This window comes from Hemiscyllium ocellatum, chromosome 4, assembly GCF_020745735.1.
Source record: "Hemiscyllium ocellatum isolate sHemOce1 chromosome 4, sHemOce1.pat.X.cur, whole genome shotgun sequence".
Lineage (NCBI taxonomy): Eukaryota > Metazoa > Chordata > Chondrichthyes > Orectolobiformes > Hemiscylliidae > Hemiscyllium > Hemiscyllium ocellatum.
Window position 1 is genome coordinate 117,258,491 of NC_083404.1, and position 26,198 is coordinate 117,284,688.

The 26,198-nt window shown below is 40.2% G+C and overlaps 1 protein-coding gene across 1 annotated transcript in view; it reads left to right on the forward strand.

The window, feature by feature from the left end:
• Positions 1 to 269: 269 nt before the first annotated feature.
• The window catches only part of LOC132815241 (collagen alpha-1(IX) chain-like), a gene marked incomplete at its 5' end in the record, with an annotated part of 114,747 nt that continues 88,818 nt past the window's right edge, over positions 270 to 26,198 (forward strand). Inside the window, 9 exons of the mRNA XM_060824056.1 lie at positions 270 to 315; positions 4,965 to 5,000; positions 5,423 to 5,497; positions 6,207 to 6,336; positions 6,671 to 7,067; positions 9,827 to 9,907; positions 19,059 to 19,079; positions 21,170 to 21,349; positions 22,313 to 22,348. Of these exons, the coding sequence (XP_060680039.1) occupies positions 270 to 315; positions 4,965 to 5,000; positions 5,423 to 5,497; positions 6,207 to 6,336; positions 6,671 to 7,067; positions 9,827 to 9,907; positions 19,059 to 19,079; positions 21,170 to 21,349; positions 22,313 to 22,348 (1,002 nt within the window). The remainder of the gene's footprint in view (positions 316 to 4,964; positions 5,001 to 5,422; positions 5,498 to 6,206; positions 6,337 to 6,670; positions 7,068 to 9,826; positions 9,908 to 19,058; positions 19,080 to 21,169; positions 21,350 to 22,312; positions 22,349 to 26,198) is intronic.

A 26,198-nucleotide genomic window follows, 5' to 3' on the forward strand; every position in this document is an offset into this window, starting at 1 on the left:
AATTATATTTCTATATTCCACACTACATTCTCTTGATAAAGCACATTTTGACAGCACATGAAAAAATTGATCTTTCTTGACAAATTTTGCACTTTTGGACACTGATAGGTTTAATACTTTTTGAAATTTATGGACAACCTTTCTATTACTTTGGTTTTTCAGTCTTTGACAGGCACAACCTCTTGTACTTTGTACAATCCCAAAGTAGACCTGACCCCAGCATCCAGAATACCTGACACCTCCCTGCTCCTAAAATTTACCTTACTCCCCAAAAGGTGTACCACCAGAGCCACATCCATAGAAGCATCTACCTCTCCAAAGGAATATCCTGATTTTGCAAACAAACTCATTAAGTCCAGTGTTGCTATTAGCAGGTCTAATCTGTACACTCCAAGTTCAATGCTATAGTGATATATATCAGTGGAGGCAGCTGTTGAATTAAATGATGAGGTGTGTAAAACGAGCATGTGCAAAATCTGGCTTAACTCCATTTCCATCCATGTTTGGGGTGGAAGTTGTGATTTTGCACCACTTCACCATTTCCACTTCAGTAGAGATCCTCTCTGTCATCGCAAAGATTTGGGCCCAGATCTGAACTTTGCAGATTTCGTTCAGCTAACCATTTATAGAGGGAACATACCTCTGTAGATATGGTCCTGAGACACCTTTTGGGGGTTCACATGTCCTTTGAGGAAATTCAAGAATTTTTAGTGAGATTACCAGAGATACCAATGGGAATTGGGATGGATTTAGATATCCTTTTGAGATTGTTAGCAGTGGATAAGATTGTGCCTAAAAGGCACATTAACCTTTTGGAAAGTTCAAGCTGTCAAATAAGTGTCAAGCATGTCAAAACATGTGATCTTGATGAAGGAGAGTACTTTTCTCAAGAGAATTCAGTCTGCAACATAACCTTTTTCAGTATTTTTTTTCCTTTCCACATTGATGCTGGTGAATGATACTTAAGTTGGCATGATAGGTGAAGGGGGAAAGGGTGGTGGGTGGGACTTTATGTTGGCATGGAGGTATGAGTGCCTAAGAGAGAATGGATAGAGGTGTATAGAATGGTGTAGGGGGTGTGAAGGTCCATGATACATGGGTAGATGAGCATCAGGTGGTATAGGCATTGAGGAGTCATGGGGATAGGTAGATGGTCAAAGCTGCATTGACAGTTTAATGGAGACAGGTCAATACCATGTTGGAGCAAAGGTTAAAGTTTGACAACTCTGTTTCCTGACCCAGACGCATCTCCAACCCATCCATTTCTGCAGTTAATGGAAGTTTGAAAGTAAATGGGTGAGCCAGCTACTCCAAAGCAGCCTGGGAGTTATGGAGGTGTGAGGGATGAGGACTGGATTAGCCTTTTGATTAATTTTTGGCCTCAATGCCAGAGGCCTTAGACAGCTTTCCCACCTCTGAATCTGGCAGCAGTCTCATCAGGGCATCATTCTGAATTTCAATCCATCCTGCCACCTGCAATGAAAGGTATGAACTTTCATTTTAAAAGGTATGGCCATTTTTAAAGGCTGGATTCACGGAGCAAAGAATTCTTGTGAATCTGTACACTCAATCTGGAAATGAAAATAGGGGCTTGAAATGGAGTTCTTGATGAATCATAACAATTGATTTTATTAATTTGTTTATGACAAACACAGAAGTGACATAAAAAATGGTATGCAGTCATAAACCATAGGTCCAAAGACACCTCTAGTGATAACACATTTTGGTATCAAAGTCATATACCACATTATACATTCAAGTAAGTGAAAGACATGAAAAAGGGAAGCAATATAAGATCATATTTTTGAGAAACATATGTTTCTATACATTAAGTGGAAGTCAGCAGATAGCGAATTGCAAAGAGGTAATGAATACTTGAGTTTATCTTCTGTGTTATTCTGTGATTCAAATGGAACATGAGTGTCCAAGTTTTTGTTTGCATGGTTTGAGTGTGTACAATGGAGTCTGAGAGCTAAATAGAAAGATTACTTCCATATTCCTCCAATTTTACATTTATCTCAAATTGCTGGTATTAATTGATCATAGGGTTATCATGTAGGATTTATCAGAGAAGGAATGACTCAGCATTTGAATTTGGAACAACAGAGTATAGATTTTTTGAATGAAGCTGTCTGGTTGAGTTTTTTGAGTAAATTGCTAATATATTATGGAGGCATGAGTCTATAAATGTTACCGATAGGAATGCTCAGAAACATTTGATAGGATTCTGCCCATAGTTTATTGGCAAAGAAAAAAGCAAACGGCAATTGAGACTTTCTAACATGGATCTGTAATTGATTGAAATGTGGGCGAAAAGGGATTAAAGACATTGCTTCTTAAGATTTGTGGCTTTTTTTTAGAGAAAAGTTGCTAAAAACTTAACTTAAAGATAGTCAGTTGTACATATGAGATTAAGGTGACTGAATTATGTTCACCAACATATGTTAATTGCAGCAGAAAGTTTAAAAAAAGACAGATAATTATCTATCCACTTAGTTGTTTGTGGGAGATGAAATCCAATGCAAGACCACCACTTGAGAAAGACAAATCTTAATGAAGTGAGGCCAAGGGGTAATGGAGCTGTGAACAAATTTAGAAATCCAGAGAAATAACTCACTAAAAGGTTTAATATTTCATAATTACGAAAAGACTAGTTGGATTTGGAAGTAAAATTTCAGGTCTTGCTTGGAAAGGTTGCTACTTGCCTTGAGCACAAGAAACTGATCAGTCAGAAAGTCTTGATTTGTTTACACTTTGACATTCATTCTTATACTGCAGAATTTTGATTTCTAGAGGCATGTGATGTTTTTAGAAGAGTAGGCAAGGTAGGGACATCTTGTGATGTTTCATCATAATAAAGGCACTGTATAAAGATAAGTTGTTGCTCATTGTCAAGGAAAATGACCAATTGTGGAGAGCTGGATCCAGCAGGTAGGTGTAACCACACTCAGAGCTTGAATCTTACATTCTAACATTCAGGCAATGACGCAGGCAATTGTTAAACTGAAAAGCAAAATGATAAATTGGCTGCAGACTGGGTTTAATTAAGACTTGACCCAGGGATTTGCAGTAGTTGGTTTGCTCCATTCACCACCAAATATTCACTGAAGGCTGAAATGGACAAGTTGGAGATGTGCTTGAGTCAGGAAACAAATTGATCAGACTTGAGCCCCGATTCCACGTGACCCAAACCTGTTTGTTACAACTCCACTCTAGGTCAGATTTTTTGGGAATACTGCAACCAGTTGTAGGGATCAAGATGGGGTTCTTCTCTTTATAGAAGACTCTTGAGTGTCCGACATGTATGAGGGAATCAACCCTGATGGATATCATTTCACAGTCTTCCTAATTAAAGGCCAGCGCCATTAGCTACCTCCAATTGCTATTATCAGCCAAACTGAACAAGTGGTGATGTTGAACAGCAAGCTCAAGGCTGTGCTATTCAGCAGTGTTTTTGGGAGAGTTGCCACTATAAGCAAGAGGTGATACTGGCAATGTTGGATGGAGGTGCTCCCTGAAGACTTCTACAGTTGTTAAAAGTAAGTGCCAGGTGATCAATTTTGAGAGAGATCCCACCTACCCTGTGGCTCTCTGGTACCAATATCCCTTCATGGGGGAATTAAAGGAGACTTCCTTGCCAGCCCACTCCAACTTGCTGCTGTAAGGCTGCACCTGTGCATCGGATGTGTTTGAATCTCAATTTCACTCGACTGCCTCTGTGCATTTAACTGATGAAACATAACTATCTGGCAGCAGACTCGGAACTTTGAAGAATGCTATTCAAAAAGTGAGAATTGTTTGTTTTGCTCCCAGCTCCTCCAACAAATCAGTCTGTGCAGGATCGAGAATATTCCTCCATGAATCTCAGTAAAGAGTTAATGGCCCCGAGTGCACGCAGTTCAGATTCATCAGATTGATCCAACAGATAAAAATGATGAATTGCTGGGAGTCAGTTAGACCCCAGGACAATAGATGGCAGCAGTAAGATACAGAATTATCATTCAGTTGAGGAGACTTAACAACCTCACAAAAGGGAGCAAAGTCATTAATGAATAACCCACTTTTTGGCACTGTGTACCATGCTTAATAGTTTCATAAAACAAATTCAGTTCTTTTGATTATAATGAACAGATGTTGAACATTGCTATGCAGCAAGGAAAATAAAAACTTAATTAAGGCAACTGTGACTTTTTAAAATATCTACCTTCCAGCGGTGACAAACAAATTCCCTTCTTTCTACTTTCATTGTACCAGTGGGAGAGAGCAAGACAAATATATTGCTTTCAAAGATGCTTTTGAGATAATGACTCAATGGTGATCATTTTTAGATTTATTTCTTGTGTAGTTTGCCACCAACTCCTTCTTTCTCACATAAAAATAGTTGATCGCTGTGCTTGTGCCATTTGGAAACTGAAGCTTAAAAATTCTACACTGTTCCATTCAACAATTCCCCATGTTCTGACAAGGGATAACAGAAACGGAAAGAAAAAAAAATGGAGTCTCTTGCTGTATTATAAATTATGATCTTAATGATTCATACAAAGTTTCATTTTTGTAAAATAGAATTGTTGATATCAATAGTATTAATATGGCATTCCTTCCTGAGAAAGTATTTGACAAATGTGTTCTGTTATTTGCAGTCCTGGTACAAATGGAACTCAAACAGTTTGTCCATATATCATGGTGGTGCAGATAACAGCATGGTTCTAATTGTTTTCTTTTAGCTTTCTGAAAAATAGTTACCGTCTGAAATCTTTTCCTTGCTCTCAACTCCTATAATAATTAATTATCAAAATGTATATGACAAAAAATATTTCTTGTCTAATGGAATGCTTTTCTTTATTTGGGTGAAACATCATTTGCATATAATTTCTAAACATTGACTTTATTATTTTTAATTTTGCCTCACACCAGATATAAAGAGGAGGGATTCTTGGTGATGCTGTATATTTTCACCTTGGCAACTTTACCAACGTTCTTTTGGTCTCCAGTATTGTGTTGTAAGTATAATGTTATTAAATAAGAATGCATTACTCTTCTGTGATTCTGGAAAGAGGTTTTAAATTAATAAACTTAGCACAATGTTTAATTATGACATAAAGCATTTTTAAAAAAATACATTAAAAAACATTAAAAACCAGGCCTGAAAAGGCTAGCTTGCAGTGCACCCAGGATTCCTGGAGTAGCATGACTATATATGTACTAAATAATGATGGGATCTCTGACAGTGCAGAATGCCTTCTGAAATACACTGAAATGCTAACCTGGATTAGATCATCAAGTGGGGGTAACAGAACTCAAACCTGTATCAGTCTGGTTCATATCTACCCAATTATAATGAATTTAAATTCCTTATTGTGTTGTTAAATTAAATGTACACTCCACCACTCTGATTATGTTTTCTTCTATTCAGCAGTGGAAGACAGACTCAACTACAATGGTCTGGATGATAACACTGTATGTCCTAATATTAGGATTGGACAAGATGATTTGCCAGGCAAGTTTTCAGACTTTAAAAGAGACAAGGCATGGAAATACATCTAACAGCAAGTGCAGCAGACTGTTTAATCATATCTGAAGATGAATATTTGTATTAATCCAGGCTATGAACTCTGATAATAAACTGAGAACATGAAAACCAAAGAGGTACAAATACATAAATATAAATACCTCAATATCTGCTGCTGTAGGACCTGTGGTTCACTCCATTGCTGCAGTTGTGGGGACAACAACTAGCATTGATCTTTCACCTCGCCTTGTCTCAATTTAATTGATTTGAACATGCTACCACAAATACTTCACTGAAGCTGACCCCAGAACAAGTGTTGATGCCAAATATTATGGGAAAGTGACAAGCTTGGAGGAATGTTTTGGCGTGTATTGAAGGACAATAAGTGACCAATATAAAACTTAAGATTCTTGTAATTTGCAATTTTACTTGGTCATTTAGATTTCCTTTGTGTAAAAAGAGCTTTTAAAAAGGTTGCAAATCATGGGACTTACCAGTGATTTTTGATTGCAGGCAGTTCTGTAACCATCATCTCTCAAAGTTTTCATTTATTATGAATCACATCTATTAATGCAATGGATAGTATGTTGTTGTAATGCCAAACATTATTTTTATGTGTTCTACAACTCACCTATTGGCAGATTGATTTTGGAGAGACATAATCAAAAAACCTGTCTGTTATTTTTTTAATTCCCAGGATTTGATCTCATTACTCAATTCCAGTTGGATACCATTCCCCTACGGGGTGTAAAAAGAGTGGAAGGTTCAACGCCACTTCAGATTGCCTTCAGACTTGACAGAGAGGCCAATTTTGAAATCCCAACAAGGTAGGAAAGTCCTCAGCTCAAATGGGGGGAGAAATGGAAGGGGTTCTCATTATCAGTCATTGCTTTGATATCTCTAGTAGAAGTGCATATTCGTAGACATTGCACTGATGCATAGCCACCCAAGAATGTAACTAGTGTGTCTACATCTATTCAGAGAAAGACTCTGATAAATACTATAATGTATGTCAGCATGATATAGTGAATAATAAAAGACAACTAAACTGGAGGGAAAGAAAGGAAATCCTTGACCATGTTAATTGCATGAGTATGCATTTTGTAAGGATTAATTAATTTTACTTTCTCTAATATAAAGTGGACATTTAATTTCTTCCAGAATAATCTACCCACGAGGGCTGCCCGAAGAGTATTCCTTTGTCACCACCTTCCGGATGGTAAAAAACACAGTTCATAAAGTGTGGAACTTGTGGCAGATTGTGGATGAAAATGGCTACAAGCAAGTAGGCCTGAGGCTGAATGGCAACACCCAGTCCTTGGAGTTCTATTTAGTCGGCTTGGACAGCAATCTGCAGTCAGTCATTTTCCGAGGGGTTTCCCAGATCTTTGATACTGACTGGCATAAGATCCTGGTGGGTGTGGAGAGGGACACTGTCAGCCTATTCGTGGACTGTCATCGTGTAGCCTCTCAGCCTATTAAGCCAAAAGGTAACGTCAATGTAGAAGGGAATACTCTGATAGGCCGTCTGGATGCAAACCACAAAGTGTCTGTGGTGGTGAGTTGATCTTTCTATTTCACTTGTTTTGACTGAATCTAAAATAAAATTGCAGGTACTGAGAAACCTCTGGTAAAATCCTGCCTTTATCCAAAATTGAGGTTTCATAGAATATCCATGTTGCATAGAGTTTAGGAACATGTTAGCAGAGCCAAGGCTCAGAACATCTAATTGCAACTGACAGCTTAATTAGCTTCTAATTACATGATCTCCCAGTAAAAAAAACACTAGGACGCTTCCCTTTTTTTGTCTGGCCAGGATTGTATTTGCCAGCTTATCCCAAGCCAAGTGGGAAAATTATCATCCCTCACTATTAAATCCATGCTTACAGGTTTCTATGTTGAACTAGCCGACCCTGCATTCATTCTGCACCTGCCCCATAGGATCAAGGCAGCTTTGTCATGGAGATGGATTTGGTTCCAAGTTTCCATTGCCAGATGCGTACCATTGCTTCATTGCCCACTGGCTCAAAGGTCTGCAACTCTCAACCTCACAGCAGTATGTGTACACCTCCAGACCACGTGGGCTGTGAGAATATGGTTCTAATAGGCAACTCCCCGCCTCCTTCTCAAATGTAATTAAGTGCTGGTCGAGCTGTAAAGTTTTAAAAAGTGTCAATAGAACCTGCGTAGTCTCTGCTTAACCTCCCGCCCAGAAAGGTGGTCATGAATTCTTCATTAGAGGGCATTCAAGTGCAGCTTTTAGGCCGGGGCAGGCAGTGACAGTCCCTAATACATTATGTGGTGGATAGAGGTGAATTACTCCACCATGCATATCCATCTGCTTGCAGCACAGCCACTCTGCAAACCTCATAGAATGGAATTCCCACCAGCTGGAGTGTGGACCTTCAGGGTCTATGCCTTTCTTGCATGAAATTCAATTGTAATAGAAGCTGATGGTGTTTTCTTATTCCCATATTTCACGTATGCTTTCCCATCAACAGCTGGCTGAAATGTCAGCATTCCTGATCCGTTATGTAACGGGCAGCTGCTTGCAGTTCTATTTTATTAGTTATTCATGGGACAGCATTTCTAGCCCATCCTCTATTGGTCAGTGGGCAGCTACAAGTCAACCCCTTTGTTGTGGGTCTGCAGACAGGTTTGGTCAGACTAAGTAAAACCATGAATGTCATTAGTGAATCAAATGGAGTTGTTTTTTTTTAAGAACTATTGACAATGGTTGCATGGACACTATTCCAGACTTTTACTGATTTCAGATTTTACTCTCTGTCAAGGTCGGAGTTGAACATCTTCCAGAAAATTAACCTGGGATTCAGGATGACTGGTCTAGTGGCATTACTACTACATTGCCACATCCCCAAGTCGTGTTCCACACATCTTTTAAACATCTAGATACACCTTGCATATTTGCCAAATGGTTTTTGGGCCAGAGGGCCATCATTTCCCTACCTTCTCCTCAGTTTTTCTTTTGAGAGAATAATGCAGTTCCCTTTTTTGAATGTCTCATTTGAACCTGCCTCTACCGTACTCTGAGGCAATGCATTCCAGATCCCAAGCACATGTTGCAGCAAGGAAATTTTCATTGTGTCAACTCTGTTTCTCTTGCCAATTCCCTTCAATCTGTTCCATCTTGTTCTTGGTCCTTTATCAAAAAGAGCAGTTTCTCCCTATCTGCTATGAGTTAGTCACAGCTCCACTTTTTAACGTAAAGCTGGATGTGTGTAGTGCTTCCCAATTTTGACTGTTTTAAAAATGGAAATAAAAATGAAAACTCACTATTATTTTTAATTGGACCAGTCTTTTGTAAAGAATGTGCCTTTGCTCATTTGATGGGTCATATATGCAATAGATATTTTCCAAAGTTTATCAGTTAGTCATCCAAAGAAAACTGACTAGTTGGGTCTGCTCGTCAAAATGCCATTGTACATTGCTGCGAATGGTAACAGAGTTAATGATAAACTAGTGACATAGAATCGACACTTGGAATTGGTGCTTTGACAACTTTGACTTTGACAAAGATTACTGGAAGTAAAAATGTTTCTACTAAAACAAAAACAGAAATTGCTAACTAAACTTAGCAGATCTGGCAGCATCTGTGGGAAGAAAGCAGACTTCATCAGATTGAGTCATCAGATTGAGTTCTGATGAAGACTCACCAGACTTAAAACATTAACTTCCTATGATGTTGCCAGACCTGCTAAGTTTCACCAGCAATCTCTGTTTTTGTTTCAGATCTCTTTGTCCTGTTTTTTATTGTTTTGACAATAGCGAAGCCCTTTGTTGAAAACCCTTTTTGAAGTAGATTGTTTGGGTTGGCAAACTTATTCTAAATATCTAAAAATAGTGTGCAGCTGTCCCTGATGTTGGCTGCATGGTGGCTCAGTGGTTAGTACTGCTACCTCACCGTGCCAGCGACCTGGGTTCAGTTCCACCTTTGCGTGACTATCTTTGTGGAGTTTGCACATTCTCTCTGTGTCTGTGTGGGTTTCCTTGCACAGTCCAAGGTTGCACAGGTTAGCTGGATTGGTTGTGGGAAATGGAGAGTCATAGACATAGGGTAGGAGGTGAGTCTGGGTAGGTTGCTCTTTGGATTATCGGTGTAGATTTGATGTGCCAAATGGCCTGCTTCCACACCATAGGGAATCTATGAATGATACTCCTGAATTGATAGGAATGAGTATGACCATGAATGTGAAGCACAAGCAAAAAAGTGGCATTTTATCTTCCACAATGGAGTAATTAACACTTGGAGTGCTCTTTGCTTTAAGTTTAATTTTAACCATTCTTTCTTTCATTTAGTTTGAGCTGCAGTGGATGCTGATTCACTGTGATCCACAACGTGCACATCGAGAGGCCTGCACAGAGTTATCTATACAGCAGGTAAAAACTGAACAAAGACCTGTCACAATCATAAGTCTTGTTTTATGGTAAAGTTATTAGTCTGTCTTATTCATTGTAGCTCTGCTCCACCTCTGGGTCCACTCTTCTCCCTCTTGTTGCTATTTTCCCCTTCCTGTATCACTTATTGCCCTTTAGACTTTATTCTCTCATGTCTATTCAAGTTGAACATTCTTGCTTCAACTCTCTCCTGTGATTGCAATTTTTTTCCCCTTTGCATCATTATTTCCTAAATTTGTTGATCTCTCTCATCCTGTTCCATGCCTATCGTTCTGCTCTTTGCGCGTGTCTACATCTTAACATTCTTTGAGTTTATTTGTATATTTCTATTGATTTTACCTTTCTCACATGCCCATTTCCCCCATCCTATAATCACGGAAAGATTTTTGTTTTAATTTTCATCAAATTAAATTGGAGATCACAAAAATTCACAAGACCAAAGCAAAATGGGTTATATTAAGATGCATTTTTCAAATTACAACATTCCCCTCTGTTTTATTCCACCACTAGAAAAATGTCTGTTATGAAACTGTGTTCAATTATTTTTTCAGACAGACCGGAGGCATTAAAACATTCTTGTAAAATGTTGGAACTATTTTAGACTCAACACAGTGGCCTGTATCCTTTAGTAGCTTGGCTACTTTCAGGGTCGACATATGTACAGTGATTTCTAGAATGAGGTAGTCAGTCATGCCATAGACCCAGTAAAGGCTTGATCTCTGGTTATCTACATTCTGTCTATTGTGCTACCTTTTTCTGTAGAAAATGAATGTTTGATGATGTGTCGTAAATGAAAATAATTACAACAAAAGAAAGAACTTTAAAGAGAGCCATAGCTCAATGTGTGTCAGCACCTCCAGGAGTGGATGAGGCTGAGGGATATTACATGAGGCTGAGATGTTCAAATTGGGTGGTAAAGCCAAATTACACTTCTCCACCTTCTTTCAATGAATAGAATGGGTCACATTTTCAATTTTTTTTAAAGGCTTATGCTTTTTTTTTGCTATATATATATATATATATAAAATATAATATATATATATAGCAAAAAAACTCATCTCTTTGACTTTTACTCCAGCTTTTATCTACTTTTTGTATGTTAAGTCGTATATTATGTTTAACTTTTCAGAGAAGGTACAACCTCATATTATTGATTTGTGCCTGTATATGAATATGATATTTGTTAATATTTAGGATCGATTGATATGGTTCTTATTATGATTCAGTTCATTAAAGTTTCACTTGCAAGGTTTATATTTTTATCTGGATGAAACAATTATTATGACTACAATATATAAAAATAAGTTATAATTTCCAACTGAAGGCATTGAGTCATTACTGAGAATTCAGTCAATGTCTTACCCTGGTGGAAGTACTTTGCTGTGGATTGTACTTTGGAGTTTCCATCTCTATGACAAATAATCAATGGGCAGGATGTAAAGGCTGTGATTGCTGTTATTCTAGTCCTAGTGACTGACCTGGTTGATGTACTGCAAGATAAATCAAGATCCCAGTCCAACTGCTCGATGAAATGTATCCTGGCAAGGAGACAGCCCCTTGAGGAAATAATAGGATGGAGATAAAAGGAAACTGTTCAAGAAAATAAAATATATCAATGTCCCCAAGGTGTCAGCCAGTAAATAAAGTGAAAGCACAAATTTATTTCTCCCATATTCCTGAAGGCACTGTCTGTTTTATGGGCACCGTCCAACAGAAGCAAACATTCTTCACATGTGAACCTGTTATGACGAGTACCGGTTCTCATCCAATATACAGGTTTGTGCACTTGCACCTCTATCCAACAGAGCCCTCCCTCCAACTTGTTAATGTGCTAATTTATGAAAACAAACCCTTAGCAACCAGACTGTCATTGTGAATGGGAGTACCAGGGACCCAGGTACTGTATATATCACTGAGAAGTAGCATCTGAGCAGCTGGCCAAATCCTTGCTGCCTCAGGGCTCCACCCTACCTCAGTATTCACTTAACTGTGGGTTAAAATCCTATCTCCTATCCAAAACTGTCCTCAAAACACTTCTGAATGATTCAGGCACCGCTTATTCTTCAAATTGGACATTGTTTCTGTAATACATTAGAGGACATGTATCACCACGAGCAATTCCATACATTTATACACATCAGAATAATTTTGTATCCTCCACATTCCTTAACTTTAAAATAAGTGTTACTTTGAATTAACACAATATTTTAAATTTGTCACACATGGAAACGGCATGATAAAGTTAAGGAAACAGCAACAGCAGTCACACATTGTTCTAGACACCCCAATTGGACTGGAAACCCTATTTCTGACACCAATCAACCAAAAGAAATACACTTGTAGCTTCCTCAGAATTTTCCTGAGTGGTGCTGTGTTGAAATGTCCTTCAGAACCAATTTGGCCAGGAATACTTAAAGGAAGCAACATGGATAAACTGTGCAGAAGGTGCACCCCCTTCTTACAAGACAATTTTCTGAATTTTTAAAATGGACAGTCTAAATATCCTAAAGCTTATTTTGAAAGTTCCACACAGAGGGACAAATATGTGGGTAAGGGGATCGGATTGCTAAGGCAAGCAGGTATGGAAATTGAGTGGTTGAGATAAATGTGTCAGGTGGGCAGAGTGCCTGGTAGATAGATGGGTGAGGAGGGTAGGTTGGCAAGCATGTGAAGTGGGTAAGACATTTGGTCATCTGTTTGCTTTGGGATATCTGAAAGGCCCTGTAACACATCTTCTGAGGTATAACCCATCTCCCATTATTCCGCTACCAGACAATCTCTCCCATTGGAAGAACGTGATTTTGTGCAGCATCCTCAAGGCTTTAAAAACAGGTGATTTAGAGACAATGCATTGCTTTTTAAATGTAGAACCATCAAAAAGTTACAACACAGATAAAGATCACTCAGCCCATCATGTCTACACCAACTGAGCTAACTAGCTGCATCCAGTCCCACTTGCCAGCAGCTGTGTGTAGGCCTGCAAGTTACAGAGCCTCAGGTGTACAACTGGGTTCCTTTTGAAATTAAGGTTTTCTGCCTCAACCAGTAATGCGTGCAGTGAATTCCACACAGTCACCATCTTTTGGTTGAAAAAGATTATTCTCATGTGAGCAGTCAGAAGTCATGGTGCATATTGGCACCAATGACACAGCTAGGAGAAGGGATGAGGGTCTAAAAAGTGATTTCAGGGAGTTAGGTTGGAAGCTAAAAAGCAGGATGAGTAGGATAGTAATCTCAGGATTACTACTGGTGCCACATGCTAGTGAAGCAAGGAACAAGGAGCGAGTGCAGCTAAACACATAGCTAAAGGGCTGGCGCAGGATGGAGGGCTTCAGATACATAGATCATTGGGTTACCTTCTGGGAAAGGTAGAACCTGTACATGAAGGACGAGTTGCACCTTAACTGGAGGGGCACCAATGTCCTCAGTGGAAGATTTGCTAAAGCACTTCAGGAAAGTTTTAATCTAGTTTGGCAGGGGGATGGGAACCAAAGCTACAAATCAGAGGAAAGGGTCATTGATGAATGGGTAGAAATGGAGTGCAGAGAGTCGGTCAGGAAGTATACACAGTTGATAGGGCAAAGGAATGGGTTAAGTGTGTCTGTTTCAATGGAAGGAGTGTCAGGAATAAGAATGATGAACTTAGAGCATGAATCAGGACTTGGAACTATGATGTTGTGGCTATAACGGAGACATGGATTTCACAGGGGCAGGAATGATTGCTGCATGTTCCAGGGTTTAGATCTTTTAAAAAGGACAGAAAGGGTGGTAAAAGAGGAGGGGGAGTAGCATTGTTAATTAGAGAGTGCATCACAGCTGGAGAAAAGGAGGTTGTTGAGGAGGGTTTGTCTACTGAGTCGGTGACAGGGAAGGAGCAGTCAATTATTGCGTGTTTTCTTTACATCCCTCAATAGCGGCAGAGAGATGGAAGAACAGATTGGACAGCAGATCTTGAAAAGGTACAGATATAACAGAGTTGTTGTTATGGGTGACTTCAACTTCCCCAATATTGATTGGAACCTCCCTAATGCAGACAGTTTCGATGGACCTGATTTTGTCAGGTTTGTCCCGACTCAATATGTAGGCAGGCCAACTCAGGGGAGGCCATATTTGACTTGTTGTTAGCCATTGAGCCGGCCAGGTTCAGATCTCTTGTTGGGAGAGCATTTTGGTGGCAGTGACCACAACTGTCTCACATTTACCATATCCATTGAGAGTGATAGGAACAGTTGGTATGGGAAGGTATTTAACTGGGGCAGGGGAAATTATACTGCTATTAGACAGGAGTTGTGGAGTATAAATTGGGAACAATTGTTCTAGGAAAATGCACAACAGAAATGTGGAGGCTATTCAAGGAACACTTGATGTGAGTGTTTGATAACTTTGTCCCACTGAGACAAGGAATGGTAAGGTGAAGGGGCCTTGGATGACAAGAGAAGAAGAGCCTCTCATCAAGAGGAAGAAGGAAACTTACTTAAGGTTGATGAGGCAAGGATTTGGCACAGCTTTAGAGGATTACAGAGTAAATAGAACTCAAAAATAGACTGAGGAGGGCTAGGAGGGGGCACGAAAAAGCCTTGGCAAGAAGGATTAGGGAAAATCCAAAGGCATTCTACACTTACGTGAAGAATAAGAGAATGATCAGAGAGAGGGCAGGGCCAATCAGGGATAGTGGAGGGAACTTGTGTCTGGAGTCTGAAGAGGTAGGAGAGGTCCTAAATGTGTTTTTTGCTTCAGTATTCATCGAGAAAGGGACCTTGTTGATAGTGAGAACATCATGGACCAGGTTATTAGCCTTGAACAGATTGATATTAAGAAAGTAGATGTGCTGAAAATTCTGGGAAGCATCAAGATAGATAGGCGCCCAGGGCCAGACCAGATATATCCAAGGTTACTACAGAAAGCAAGGAATGAGATTGCTGTGCCTCTGGTGATGGTCTTTGCATCTTCACTGTCCACGGGAGTAGTGCCGGATGATTGGAGGGAGGAAAATGTTGTTCCTTTGTTCAAGAAAGGGAATACAGAAATCCCTGGGAACTACAGCCCAGTCAGTCTAACTTCTATGGTAAGCAAGGTACTGGAAACAATTTTGAAAGCTAGGATTTATGACTATTTGGAAAAACATAGTTTGATTAAAGATAGTCAGCATGGCTTTGTGAGAGGCAGGTCATGCCTCACAAGCCTTATTGAGTTTTTTGAGGATGTGTTGAGACAAGTTGATGAAGGTTGAGCATGTGGTGTATATGGTGTGGTATTCAAAGTTTGTGAGAAGATTTGTAGCTCAGGTGCTCGTTGTTGTGGTTCTGTTCGCCGAGCTGAGAGTTTTTGTTGCAACCGTTTCGTCCCCTTTCTAGATGACATCCTCAGTGCTTGGGAGCCTCCTGTGAAGGGCTTCTGTGCTGATTCCTCCGGCATTTATAGTGGTTTGAATCTGCCGCTTCCGGTTGTCAGTTGCTGTCCGCTGCAGTGGTCGGTATATAGGGTCTAGTTCGATGTGTTTGTTGATAGAATTTGTGGATGAGTACCATGCCTCTAGGAATTCCCTGGCTGTTCTCTGTTTGGCCTGCCCTATAATAGTGGTGTTGTCCCAATCGAATTCGTGTTGTTTGTCATCTGAGTGTATGGCTACTAGGGATAGCTGGTCGTGTCGTTTTGTGGCTAGTTGGTGTTCATGGATGCGGGTTGTTAGCTGTCTTCCTGTTTGTCCTATGTAGTGTTTTGTGCAGTCCTTGCATGGGATTTTGTACACTACGTTGGTTTTGCTTCTGCTCGGTATTGGGTCCTTTGTCCTGGTGAGTTGTTGTCTGAGAGTGGCTGTTGGTTTGTGTGCTGTTATGAGTCCTAGTGGTCGCAGCAGTCTGGCTGTCAGTTCAGAAATGCTCCTGATGTATGGGAGTATGGCCAGTCCTTTGGGTTGTGGCATGTCCTTATTTCGTTGTCTTTCCCTAAGGCATCTGTTGATGAAGTTGCGCGGGTATCCGTTTTTGGTGAATACCTTGTATAGGTGTTCTTCTTCCTCTTTTTGTAGTTCAGGTGTGCTGCAGTGTGTTGTGGCCCTTTTGATGTAACGGCACTGTTCACTTCTATTGACAAAACCTTAGCGAGAGAAACAATATCCAACCTGCTGGACATACATAACAGACAACAGGACGCTGAACCTATTAACAAAGACAGCATACTTAAACTTCTGGACCTGTGCCTCACAACACACTTCACATTCAACAACCAGATATATGAACAAATCAATGGAACACCCATGGGCTCACCGATCTCCGGACTCATAGCAGAAGCAGTTATGCAAAGGTTAGAAAAAACAGTTTTAACGCAATTACAACCCAAACTCTGAGTCAGATACGTGGACGACACCTTTGTAATCATTAAAAACACAGAAATAGAGAACACACACCTGATCATCAACACCACACTCACAGGAATCCGATTCACGAGAGAGGAAGAAAAGGACAACCAGCTCCCATTCCTAGACGTGATGGTACAAAGAACACCGAACGGAGAATTCACCACGAAGATATACAGAAAAACCACACACACAGGCCAAGTCCTGAACTATGAAAGCAACCACCCCAACACACACAAACGAAATTGCATCAGGACATTATTCAAAAGGGCCACAACACACTGCAGCACACCTGAACTACAAAAAGAGGAAGAAGAACACCTATACAAGGTATTCACCAAAAACGGATACCCGCGCAATTTCATCAACAGATACCTAAGGGAAAGACAACGAAATGAGGACATGCCACAACCCAAAGGACTGGCCACACTCCCATACATCAGGAGCATTTCTGAACTGACAGCCAAACTGCTGCAACCACTAGGATTCATAACAGCACACAAACCAACAGCCACTCTCAGACAACAACTCACCAGGACAAAGGACCCGATACCCAGCAGGAGCAAAACCAACGTAGTGTACAAAATCCCATGCAAGGACTGCACAAAACACTACATAGGACAAACAGGAAGACAGCTAGCAACCCGCATCCATGAACACTAACTAGCCACAAAACGACACGACCAGCTATCCCTAGTAGCCATACACTCAGATGACAAACAACACGAATTTGATTGGGACAACACCACTATTATAGGGCAGGCCAAACAGAGAACAGCCAGGGAATTCCTAGAGGCATGGCACTCATCCACACATTCTATCAACAGACACATCGAACTAGACCCTATATACCGACCACTGCAGCGGACAGCAACTGACAACCGGAAGCGGCAGATTCAAACCACTATAAATGCCGGAGGAATCAGCACAGAAGCCCTTCACAGGAGGCTCCCAAGCACTGAGGATGTCACCTAGAAAGGGGACAAAACGGTTGCAACAAAAACTCCCAGCTCGGCGAACAGAATCACAACAATGGTGTGGTATATATGGATTGGCCCAACAAGTCCACCCTTGTATGTAACTCCTGACCACACTTTGTGACTGAATGCCAATACGACTAGGGATGATCCTGAAATGTCAATTGCACCACACCCACCTCCAACACCCTAATAAATAGTTAAACAATCAGATTCTCAAAGCAAAGGCTTGCTTGTGTTTTAATGTGACCAAAGCTGAAAATGTGTTCACATTAAAACACAAGCAAGCCTCTGCTTTGAGAATCTGATTGTTTATCTATTTATTGGGGTGTTGGAGGTGAGTGTGGTGCAATTGACATTTCAGGATCATCCCTAGTCATATTGGCATTCAGTCAAAAAGTGTGGTCAGGTGTTACATACAAGGGTGGTACATACAAAAAATACAGATGAACAGCAACTTGTGATCTTCACTTTTAGTATTAACACCACAAATTCAGGAAATTATTTCTTCAGTTTCACAGTTATCTATTGGGTAATCAAATCCATAGACTGCTTGGCCAGTACTACAATGTGCTCCCACATCATTCAATGGAGTAAATCTACTTGGCATGGCTTCATACTTTGGAAGTAGTTGAGAAAAACTTTACTAGACTAATACCTGGAATAACTGGATTGCTTGAGGAAAGGCGAGAGAAGTAAGGCCTGAATCCTCTCAAATCCTCTCATACAGCAGAGAAACAAATCCTTCAGTCCAACTTGTCCGTCCTGATCAGACTTCCCAATCTGACTTAGTTCAATTTGTCATGACCAAACCATTTTTATTTCTTCAACCTTCAACTAGCCGTCTTTCTTTGCAAATGCTTGAATTTCCTTATGAGGCTGAAGAGTTTTGGTGAGGTTGAGATTGGAGCGGAGGGAGTGGAGGGCTGCACGTTCTGAGAGTGAGAGGTTGGAGTGGGTAAGAGGGGTGGACAGGTTGAGTCGGTTAATGTCGCGGCGGCAGTTAGCTATAAATAGATCGAGGGTGGGTAAGAGGCCAGCACGGGGTGTCCAGGTGGATGGGGTGCGTTGGAGGCGGGAGAAGGGGTCGTCAGAGGGTGGGCGGGAGTCTTAGTTGTGAAAGTAGGCACGGAGGCGATTTTTGGTGAGGTTGGGCAGCAATGTACTAGTATTGTCACCGGACTAGCAATCCTAAAACTCAGACTAATGCTATGGGTTCAAACCTCACCAGAGAAAATGTTGACATTTGAATTCAATAAAATAAACCTGGACAACGGGAACTGGTCTAGTGGCAATCATGTAAACACTGTTGATTGCTGTAAAAACCCATTTGTTTCACTTATATCTTGATGGGGAAGAAAATCTACCATCATTACCTGATCTGGTCTACATTTGACTCCAGACCCACAGCAGTCTGGTTGCCTCTTAACTGCCCCCTGGTAGCTATGGATGGACAACAAATGCTGGCTTAGTTAGTGTTGCTTGTATCCAATAAATGAATTTTAAAAGAGGTAGACACATAAGACATCTGTGTTGTCTGAAATAGATCTCCAGGAATGAAGGCTGTCTGTAGAGGTGATGTATTAAATTTTACTTTTAAAACTTTGTAATAGGATAAAGTGGAGACAGTAGGGATGGGAGGTAATGAAGTAGCCTTCTAATGGGAGAATCAACACAAAATGGCTGATTGTTCCTGACTTCAGGACTAAACTTAAACTTTCTTCATTTTTATCTCAAGAAGTAAACACGTTTCACACTGTTAAGAACGTACTAACATTTTTCCCATTTTCTTTCCCCTTAGAGAATTATCCCTAATTCCGAGGTATTAATTCTATTTGATAATGTGCGACTCAGTGAGCTTTTTTTGTTGCATCATGATTTTTGCATGCATCCGTAGAATAGAATGCATGCAAATTATTTGGTACAATCCCCTTAGCACTAGTTCATTTAGTTTCTTTCATTTGCTGTAGAACCGTCATTACATTTCAAATAGCTTAGACTGAGGAGACAGTATCTCTTTTATCCATCTCTCTGAAAATTCATCCTAGTTAAGAAAAATAGATACCAGTTTCAGGAAGATATCACATCTTGTACTTTTACATGAAACATATTAACCAGTGTCCAATGGGAGGAAAGTAAACTTCACGTTTTGTTGTTCCTTTTCTGCTTTGAAGCAATATTAGCTTTATTTGCACATTCTCCCCGTGTCTGTGTGGGTTTCCCCTGGGTGCTCCAGTTTCCTCCCATAGTCCAAAGATGTGTAGGTTAGGTGAATTGGCCAAGATAACTTGCCCGTAGTGTTAGGATTATTCTGGGGTAAATATAGGGGGGTGATTTTCTCTTCGGAGGGTCGGTGTGGACTTGTTGGGCCCAAGGGCCTGTTTCCACACTGCAGGTAATCTAAAACAATATACGTTTCTTCCCAGAGATGTGAGGATAGCTAGTTGCCATGCCGCAGAATGAAAAGTTATCAATTAGTGAAAGCATTGAGATTCAGTAAAGGGAAGGAAATTCAAAGATAGAGACTCAAGAAATATCCTGAAAGTTAGTTGGTCCCATACTCTTTCCTACCTCCATTAAACTCGAAATGAGGTTTGTTTGGGGGCAGTTTGAGATTTTAACAATTTTGTCATTTTACTTGACCCTAAACCTAATTTATAGGTTTTAAAATTGCCCTTTTAAACATAGACACTCAGATACATGCATGCACCTAGATATTTAAGAAATACACTGTGATGCAAAATATAATTCACAGACAAATAATATGAGTTGTTATCCAGGTAGGAAATCACACAGACAACTGCAGTTAGATGCGGATGATATGAAACCTTATATACAGCAAAATAAAATACACCATAGGTATTGCCTGTGAATGCAGCGAGGCCTACACAATCATTCAAATTTATGGACACATACAGAAATACAACACAAGACAAAATGTTCTTATCTCTGTGGGAACTTTGTAGTTAGTGATACAATTTGAAATGCTGATGCCCAAAAAGATGAGGCACTGTCTCGCTAATTAGTTGCATGCTGATCTGTAAACTCAGTGAAATATTTGTAATGAAATGGTTGATCGGCTTGAAGAAATGTGTCAAATGCCTGCATAATTAACGTGTATTCTTCATTGTATGAAATTACTGTGCACAATGTGTGAGGGGTAAATGTTTTGTTGAACCCCATCACCAATTTTGAGAAGTCAATCAAACTAAAGATTACAATTTCCCTTAATTCTTGAATGAAACATTTTCTTAGTATACTGATTAAAACCTGGAGGTTGTTCCTATTCCTGAAATCTTCACCCTTGCTGTCCTGAAGTTATTGGGAAAATCAAAATTGCTCTGTTTAAAGGAACTTTAAACGTTCATGCCTCCTTTAATACTCCCACATCATACATGGTAGAGATTGGAGAAAATTTTGATCAATAGTTGGTTGGAAAAAATGTAACATGGCATTTAGCTTGTTTCAGCCGGAATGTTGTTAAACAATATCACAATGAGCAATGAGCAACAAACTGGTATAATTTAGTCCTTAAAAACTGTGCATTTATCCTACTTTCTATTTTTGTTACCTTGACCATCAGAAGAAGTCTGCTCAAGAGTCATGTTGGAATTGCTTGCCTTAATGAATTCTTCTGAGTGAAACACTGTGAGGTTCAAATGCCCTTAAAGTATTGAGGATGAAATTCTTCAGGCAAATTTAAAGACTCAAATGAAATGGATGCAAACTTAATTGGAGTCAGGACATTTTAACATTTCTTCAGGTTCAGTGTTCACCATTTCCTATATGTAGACTGGTAACTGTAGGGCTTTCTATGGAATTATGGCATACTTGCATTGGTAGATTTTAAAGATACCCTCACTTCTAAAAACATAGGACCTTTATTAATTACAATTTCTTTCTTTCATTTAGCCTGATTTTGTATTCAGGGGTCCAAGACCTGACTTTGGAAAGGAAAGTCTACCAGGATTACCAGGTCCACCAGGATTACCAGGTCCACCAGGATTACCGGGTCCACCAGGAGTACCAGGATCTTCAGGATCTCCAGGGATTGCAGGCCCACCTGGGCGGGATGGAAAAACTGGACTTGATGTAAGTCTATAAGCTTAATAATTGCAAAAACTTAGAAACATTTTGCACTGCTTTCTGGAGCTGCAGTTTGGACCATGCAATCTGATTTGAGATCAAATGGAAGCACTTTGCAAATATGTTTTGCAGTGCTCAGTACAATGGATAACACTCATTTTCTCTGATAACAAGACAGTATGATATAGTCAATCACCTGGCTTTACTATAGATCTGGCCCTTTAACTGCAGGTTCCACAATACCTACTGTAAAAGAATTTGATCAAATCTCCAATCCAAGCTGGATACAAAGCCCAGAAATAATGTCAATATTTGCATTGAGAGTGCACCTTATCATTCCCATTGCGAGAATTAGTCAACGATTGTCTACCATGAGCATCTGTGAACATGAAAGAAAGTGGACCATTGGACCAGTTTAAGGTCTGGTAACACCATTTCCCTCACATTGATTAACTGTAATTTCCTTTAATTGGAAAACCAAGACAAAAGATCAAAGCACATCAGCATAATATGAAAAACAATGATTCATATGAGTGAAGGACAGGTAAATCAGTAAATGCCAACTTTATGATATTAAACTTGGTTTTTAAAAACACAAAAATGTAAGATTTGAGGCCTGAAGAAAATTGAGTGGGAGACTGTAAGGAGGTCTAATGTGCCACTGTCACAATGTGTTTGGAACAGGGAAGGAAATTTCAATGGAGGATTGACTTAGTTGCATTACAGAGGCAGCTACCTTCAAATCAGTTTCTGCAATGAACACATTCCATGTCAAGTTGCTCACATCCTTACTCTTGACTGATTGAAGAATATTTGGTGTTCGCACTGGATGATTGATTTTGGGAAAGTGTTCTAAAAGGCTAATACTCTTCATTTGGACAGAAAATTAATTCTTGAAAATAATTAAAATGTGAAAGAAATGTATCTCCATCAGTGTAAAATTGATCTTGTTTAATTTTATTCCTACAGGGTGTAGTAGGTCCTCCTGGTAAACCAGGCCTTCCTGTAAGTGCTTTTTCTTTAAAGAGGTTACGCGAGTTGTGTGAAGTTTTATATCAAGAATGATCATGTAATTAATGAAAGATGGATTAATACTGCAAAACCTGATCATATTGAAGAAGCGTATCTCATGAGAAACTATTGATGCAGGAATACTTTCCTGACTGGCTTAAATCCTGAAGAAGGACTCATGCCCGAAATGTCGATTCTCCTGCTCCTTGGATGCTGCCTGACCTGCTGCGCTTTTCCAGCAACACATTTTCAGCTCTGGCTTAAATCCTCTAAAACATGCCAAGTAATTCCAGCAAAAATTTTGAATATCTTGTCCATTTATATGTCACATGATCAATACAATTTCAACATTTTTACAAGTGAATTTAACAAGTAATCACTCCTCATTCCATTTTGGTCCGTGAATGATCCAATAAGAAAGTTGAACTCCTTGCCCTAATTTCCTATCTCTGGAGGTGCAGAGAGGTCGTTAGAAAAAAAGAGATTGTGATCTATCTTGTTATTTTCTCCCACCCTCTCAGTTTCACAATGGGGACAATATCTCAAACCTAGTCATCTGAAAACCAATAATATCTGAAAATTCAACTGTTTTGAAATTGCCATGGATTTTTATTTTTCATTTGATAAGTAAAATAACTTACTTATTATTTGGCTAGATACTACATTATAGCATCAGTATGTCAATTTGATATATCGGCTTCATGCACCTGTATTTTCTCATGATCTGGCAACCCTTGATCTCACCCCATCCACCTCAGCCTGAATGGCCTGACCTGTAAAACCAATGAAGTTTGAAATCCATGCATGGAGTCATAGAGACGGAGCATTTTAAAAATTCCTAGTATACAAGATCGTTTACCTAAATATAAATCATAATGTAATAAAACAGCATGGTGGCTCAATGGTGAGCACTGCTGCCTCACAGCACCAGGGACCCAGGTTCAATTCTGGGCTCGGGCAACTGTCTGTGTGGAGTTTGCACATTCTCCCTGCGCCTGCGTGGATTTCCTCCGGGTGCTCCGGTTTCCTCCCACAATCTAAACATGTGCAGGTCAGGTGAATTGGCCATGCTAAATTGCCCATAGTGTCAGGTGCGTTAATTGGAGGGAAATGGGTCTGGGTGGGTCACTCTTCGGAGGGTCGGTGTGGACTTGTTGGGCCAAAGGGTCTGTTTCCACACTGTAGGGAATCTAATCTAATAGAAAAAAAACTAATACTCAATGATTCAATTGATGTAGTGATCAATAATATCAGCCAGCCCCGAGATCATGGGCTGTGAGCCACTGTAATTGTCGACTGAGCCACTGACTAAACATATCAATCAATCTCTGCAGACCAGATTTTTTTTGAGCTGTCATTATGATTTTCTGGGAATTAATTTTTGACTTGCTTGGGTTATTAATCTCATTAATTCCATTCTTCGGTGATGGATGGACATTGCATATTTGTGTTGACATGAGCCAGTATTTGGAGTCACAGAGAAGGAGAATTTTAAAACTTCCTCATATACAAGACACTTTAAAAAGTTATAATACCTAAATATAAATCATAATGAAATAAAACTAATACTAAATAATTCAATTGATGTAGTGTTCACTACATTAATATCAACTACTATTTAATGCACATTCATTCAGAAGAAATTCATTAAGATCGTAGTTCAAGTTTTCCCCAGTTAGCTGAGTATTTCTTCGTTGAAAAGTTAAAGATTGCACTTCCTCTTTGTCTTGGTGAGTGCAGCTCCAACAACAATTAAGAAGCTTGACACCATCCAGGACAAAGCAGCCTTTTGGTTGGCACAACATCCATAAACATTCACTCTTTCCACCACCGTGCTCTAAGACACAATATATACCATCAACGAGTTGTACTGCAGAAATTCACCAAAGCTCCTCAGACAGCAGTTTCTAAACCAATGACTGCTTCTATCTAGGGAAGCAAGGGCAGCAGTTATATCAGAATGTCACCACTTGCAAGCTCCCCCTCAAATCATGCAGCATCCTTTTTGGAAATATATTGCTGTTGCTTCAGTGTCACTGGGTCAAAAAACTGGAATTCTCTTCCAAACAACAAAGTGGATCTACTTACAAGGATACAGCTCACCACCACTTTCTCAAGGGCAATTAGGGATAGTCAATAAATGCTGGCCAAGCGAGTCATACCCATGTCCTGGGAAGAACTTTATAAAAGTTTCTATCATCCTCTTTGCAGTCCATCATTCAGCTTTTCAACTTCCTCCCCCGATAGCATCTCTTGTCCTTGTTTGCAAATCCCCAATCTCCAATGTAGCCCCTTTTCTCCCACCCCAGCCCAACTCTTGCAGCTCTTCCCTCTACTTTGCAAGTTCATGTTTCTTCCAAAACCCTGACCTGGCTCCCATGACCTCTCCATGGTTTTGCTTCCCTATCCTTCCACCCAAATCTGCTCCCCCAGCACCGTTTGGGTCTTGCTGTTCCAATCACTTCATGGCCTTACATTCTCATCCCAGCATGACAGCCTTGATCACTATGAACCTCTTTGCTGCAAGCACGAGGGAGAACCAGCCTGTGACTGGAGGGATTGCTCCTCACCAATTCTGCTAGGTGAAAGTGAGGACCGCAGAGGCTGGAGATTAGAGTCGAGAGTGTAGTGCTGGAAAAGCACAACAGGTCAGGCAGCAACCGAGGAGCAGGAAAGTCTACGTTTCAGGCAAAAGCCCTTCATCAGGAAGACTTCATCAATTCCATCCATTCTAAGTGGGGGAGGAGGAAAGGACAACTTTTGTCCAATTGTTGTTCCTGTAATTAGACTTTCCTGGGCATTTGGTGATCTTTGGAAGGCATGATTTTGCTTGTGTGTGTTTTGAGTGTTGCTGCAGACCCAGACTTGAGGCCTGGCAAACATCAGTAGTGGAGAGCTTTGAGAACCAGAGGTCATGTGTTCGTCCCAGGGCTGATGCACTTTGCAGGTGTCTCATCTAATATCACTAAAATAGATAGAGTCATAGAGATGTACAGCATGGAAACAGGCCCTTTGGTCCAACCCGTCCATGCCAACCAGATACCCCAACTCAATCTAGTCCCACCTGCCAGCACCCGGCCCATATCCCTCCAAACCATTCCCATTCATATACCTATCCAAATGTCTCTTAAATGTTGCAATTGTACCAGCCTCCACCACTTCCTGTGGCTGCTCATTCCATATACTTACCACTCTGTGTGAAAACGTTGCCCCTTAGGTCTCTTTTATATCTTTCCCCTCTCACCCTAAACCTATACCCTCTAGTTCTGGACTCCCCGACCCCAGGGAAAAGACTTTGCCTATTTACCCTATTCATGCCCTTCATAATTTTGTAAACTTCGATAAGGTCACCCCTCAGCCTCCGACATTCCAGGGAAAACAGCCCTGACCTATTCAACCACTCCCTATAGCTTAAATCCTCCAACCCTGCCAACATCCTTGTAAATCTTTTCTGAACCCTTTCAAGTTTCACAACATCTTTCTGATAGGAAGGAGACCAGAATTGCACGCAATATTCCAACAGTGGCCTGTACACCCACAACATGACCTCCCAACTCCTATACTCAATACTCTGATCAATAAAGGAAAGTATACCAAACGTCTTCTTCATTATCCTATCTACCTGCGACTCCACTTTTCAAGGAGCTATGAACCTGCACTCCAAGGTCTCTTTGTTCAGCAACACTCCCTAGGACCTCACCATTAAGTGTATAAGTCCTGCTAAGATTTGCTTTCCCAAATGCAGCATCTCACATTTATCTGAATTAAACTCCATCTGCCGCACATGATGTAGAACTTCTGAATTCTTTACCGTGCAAGTGCCCCACACGAGGTCAGCTCTTTA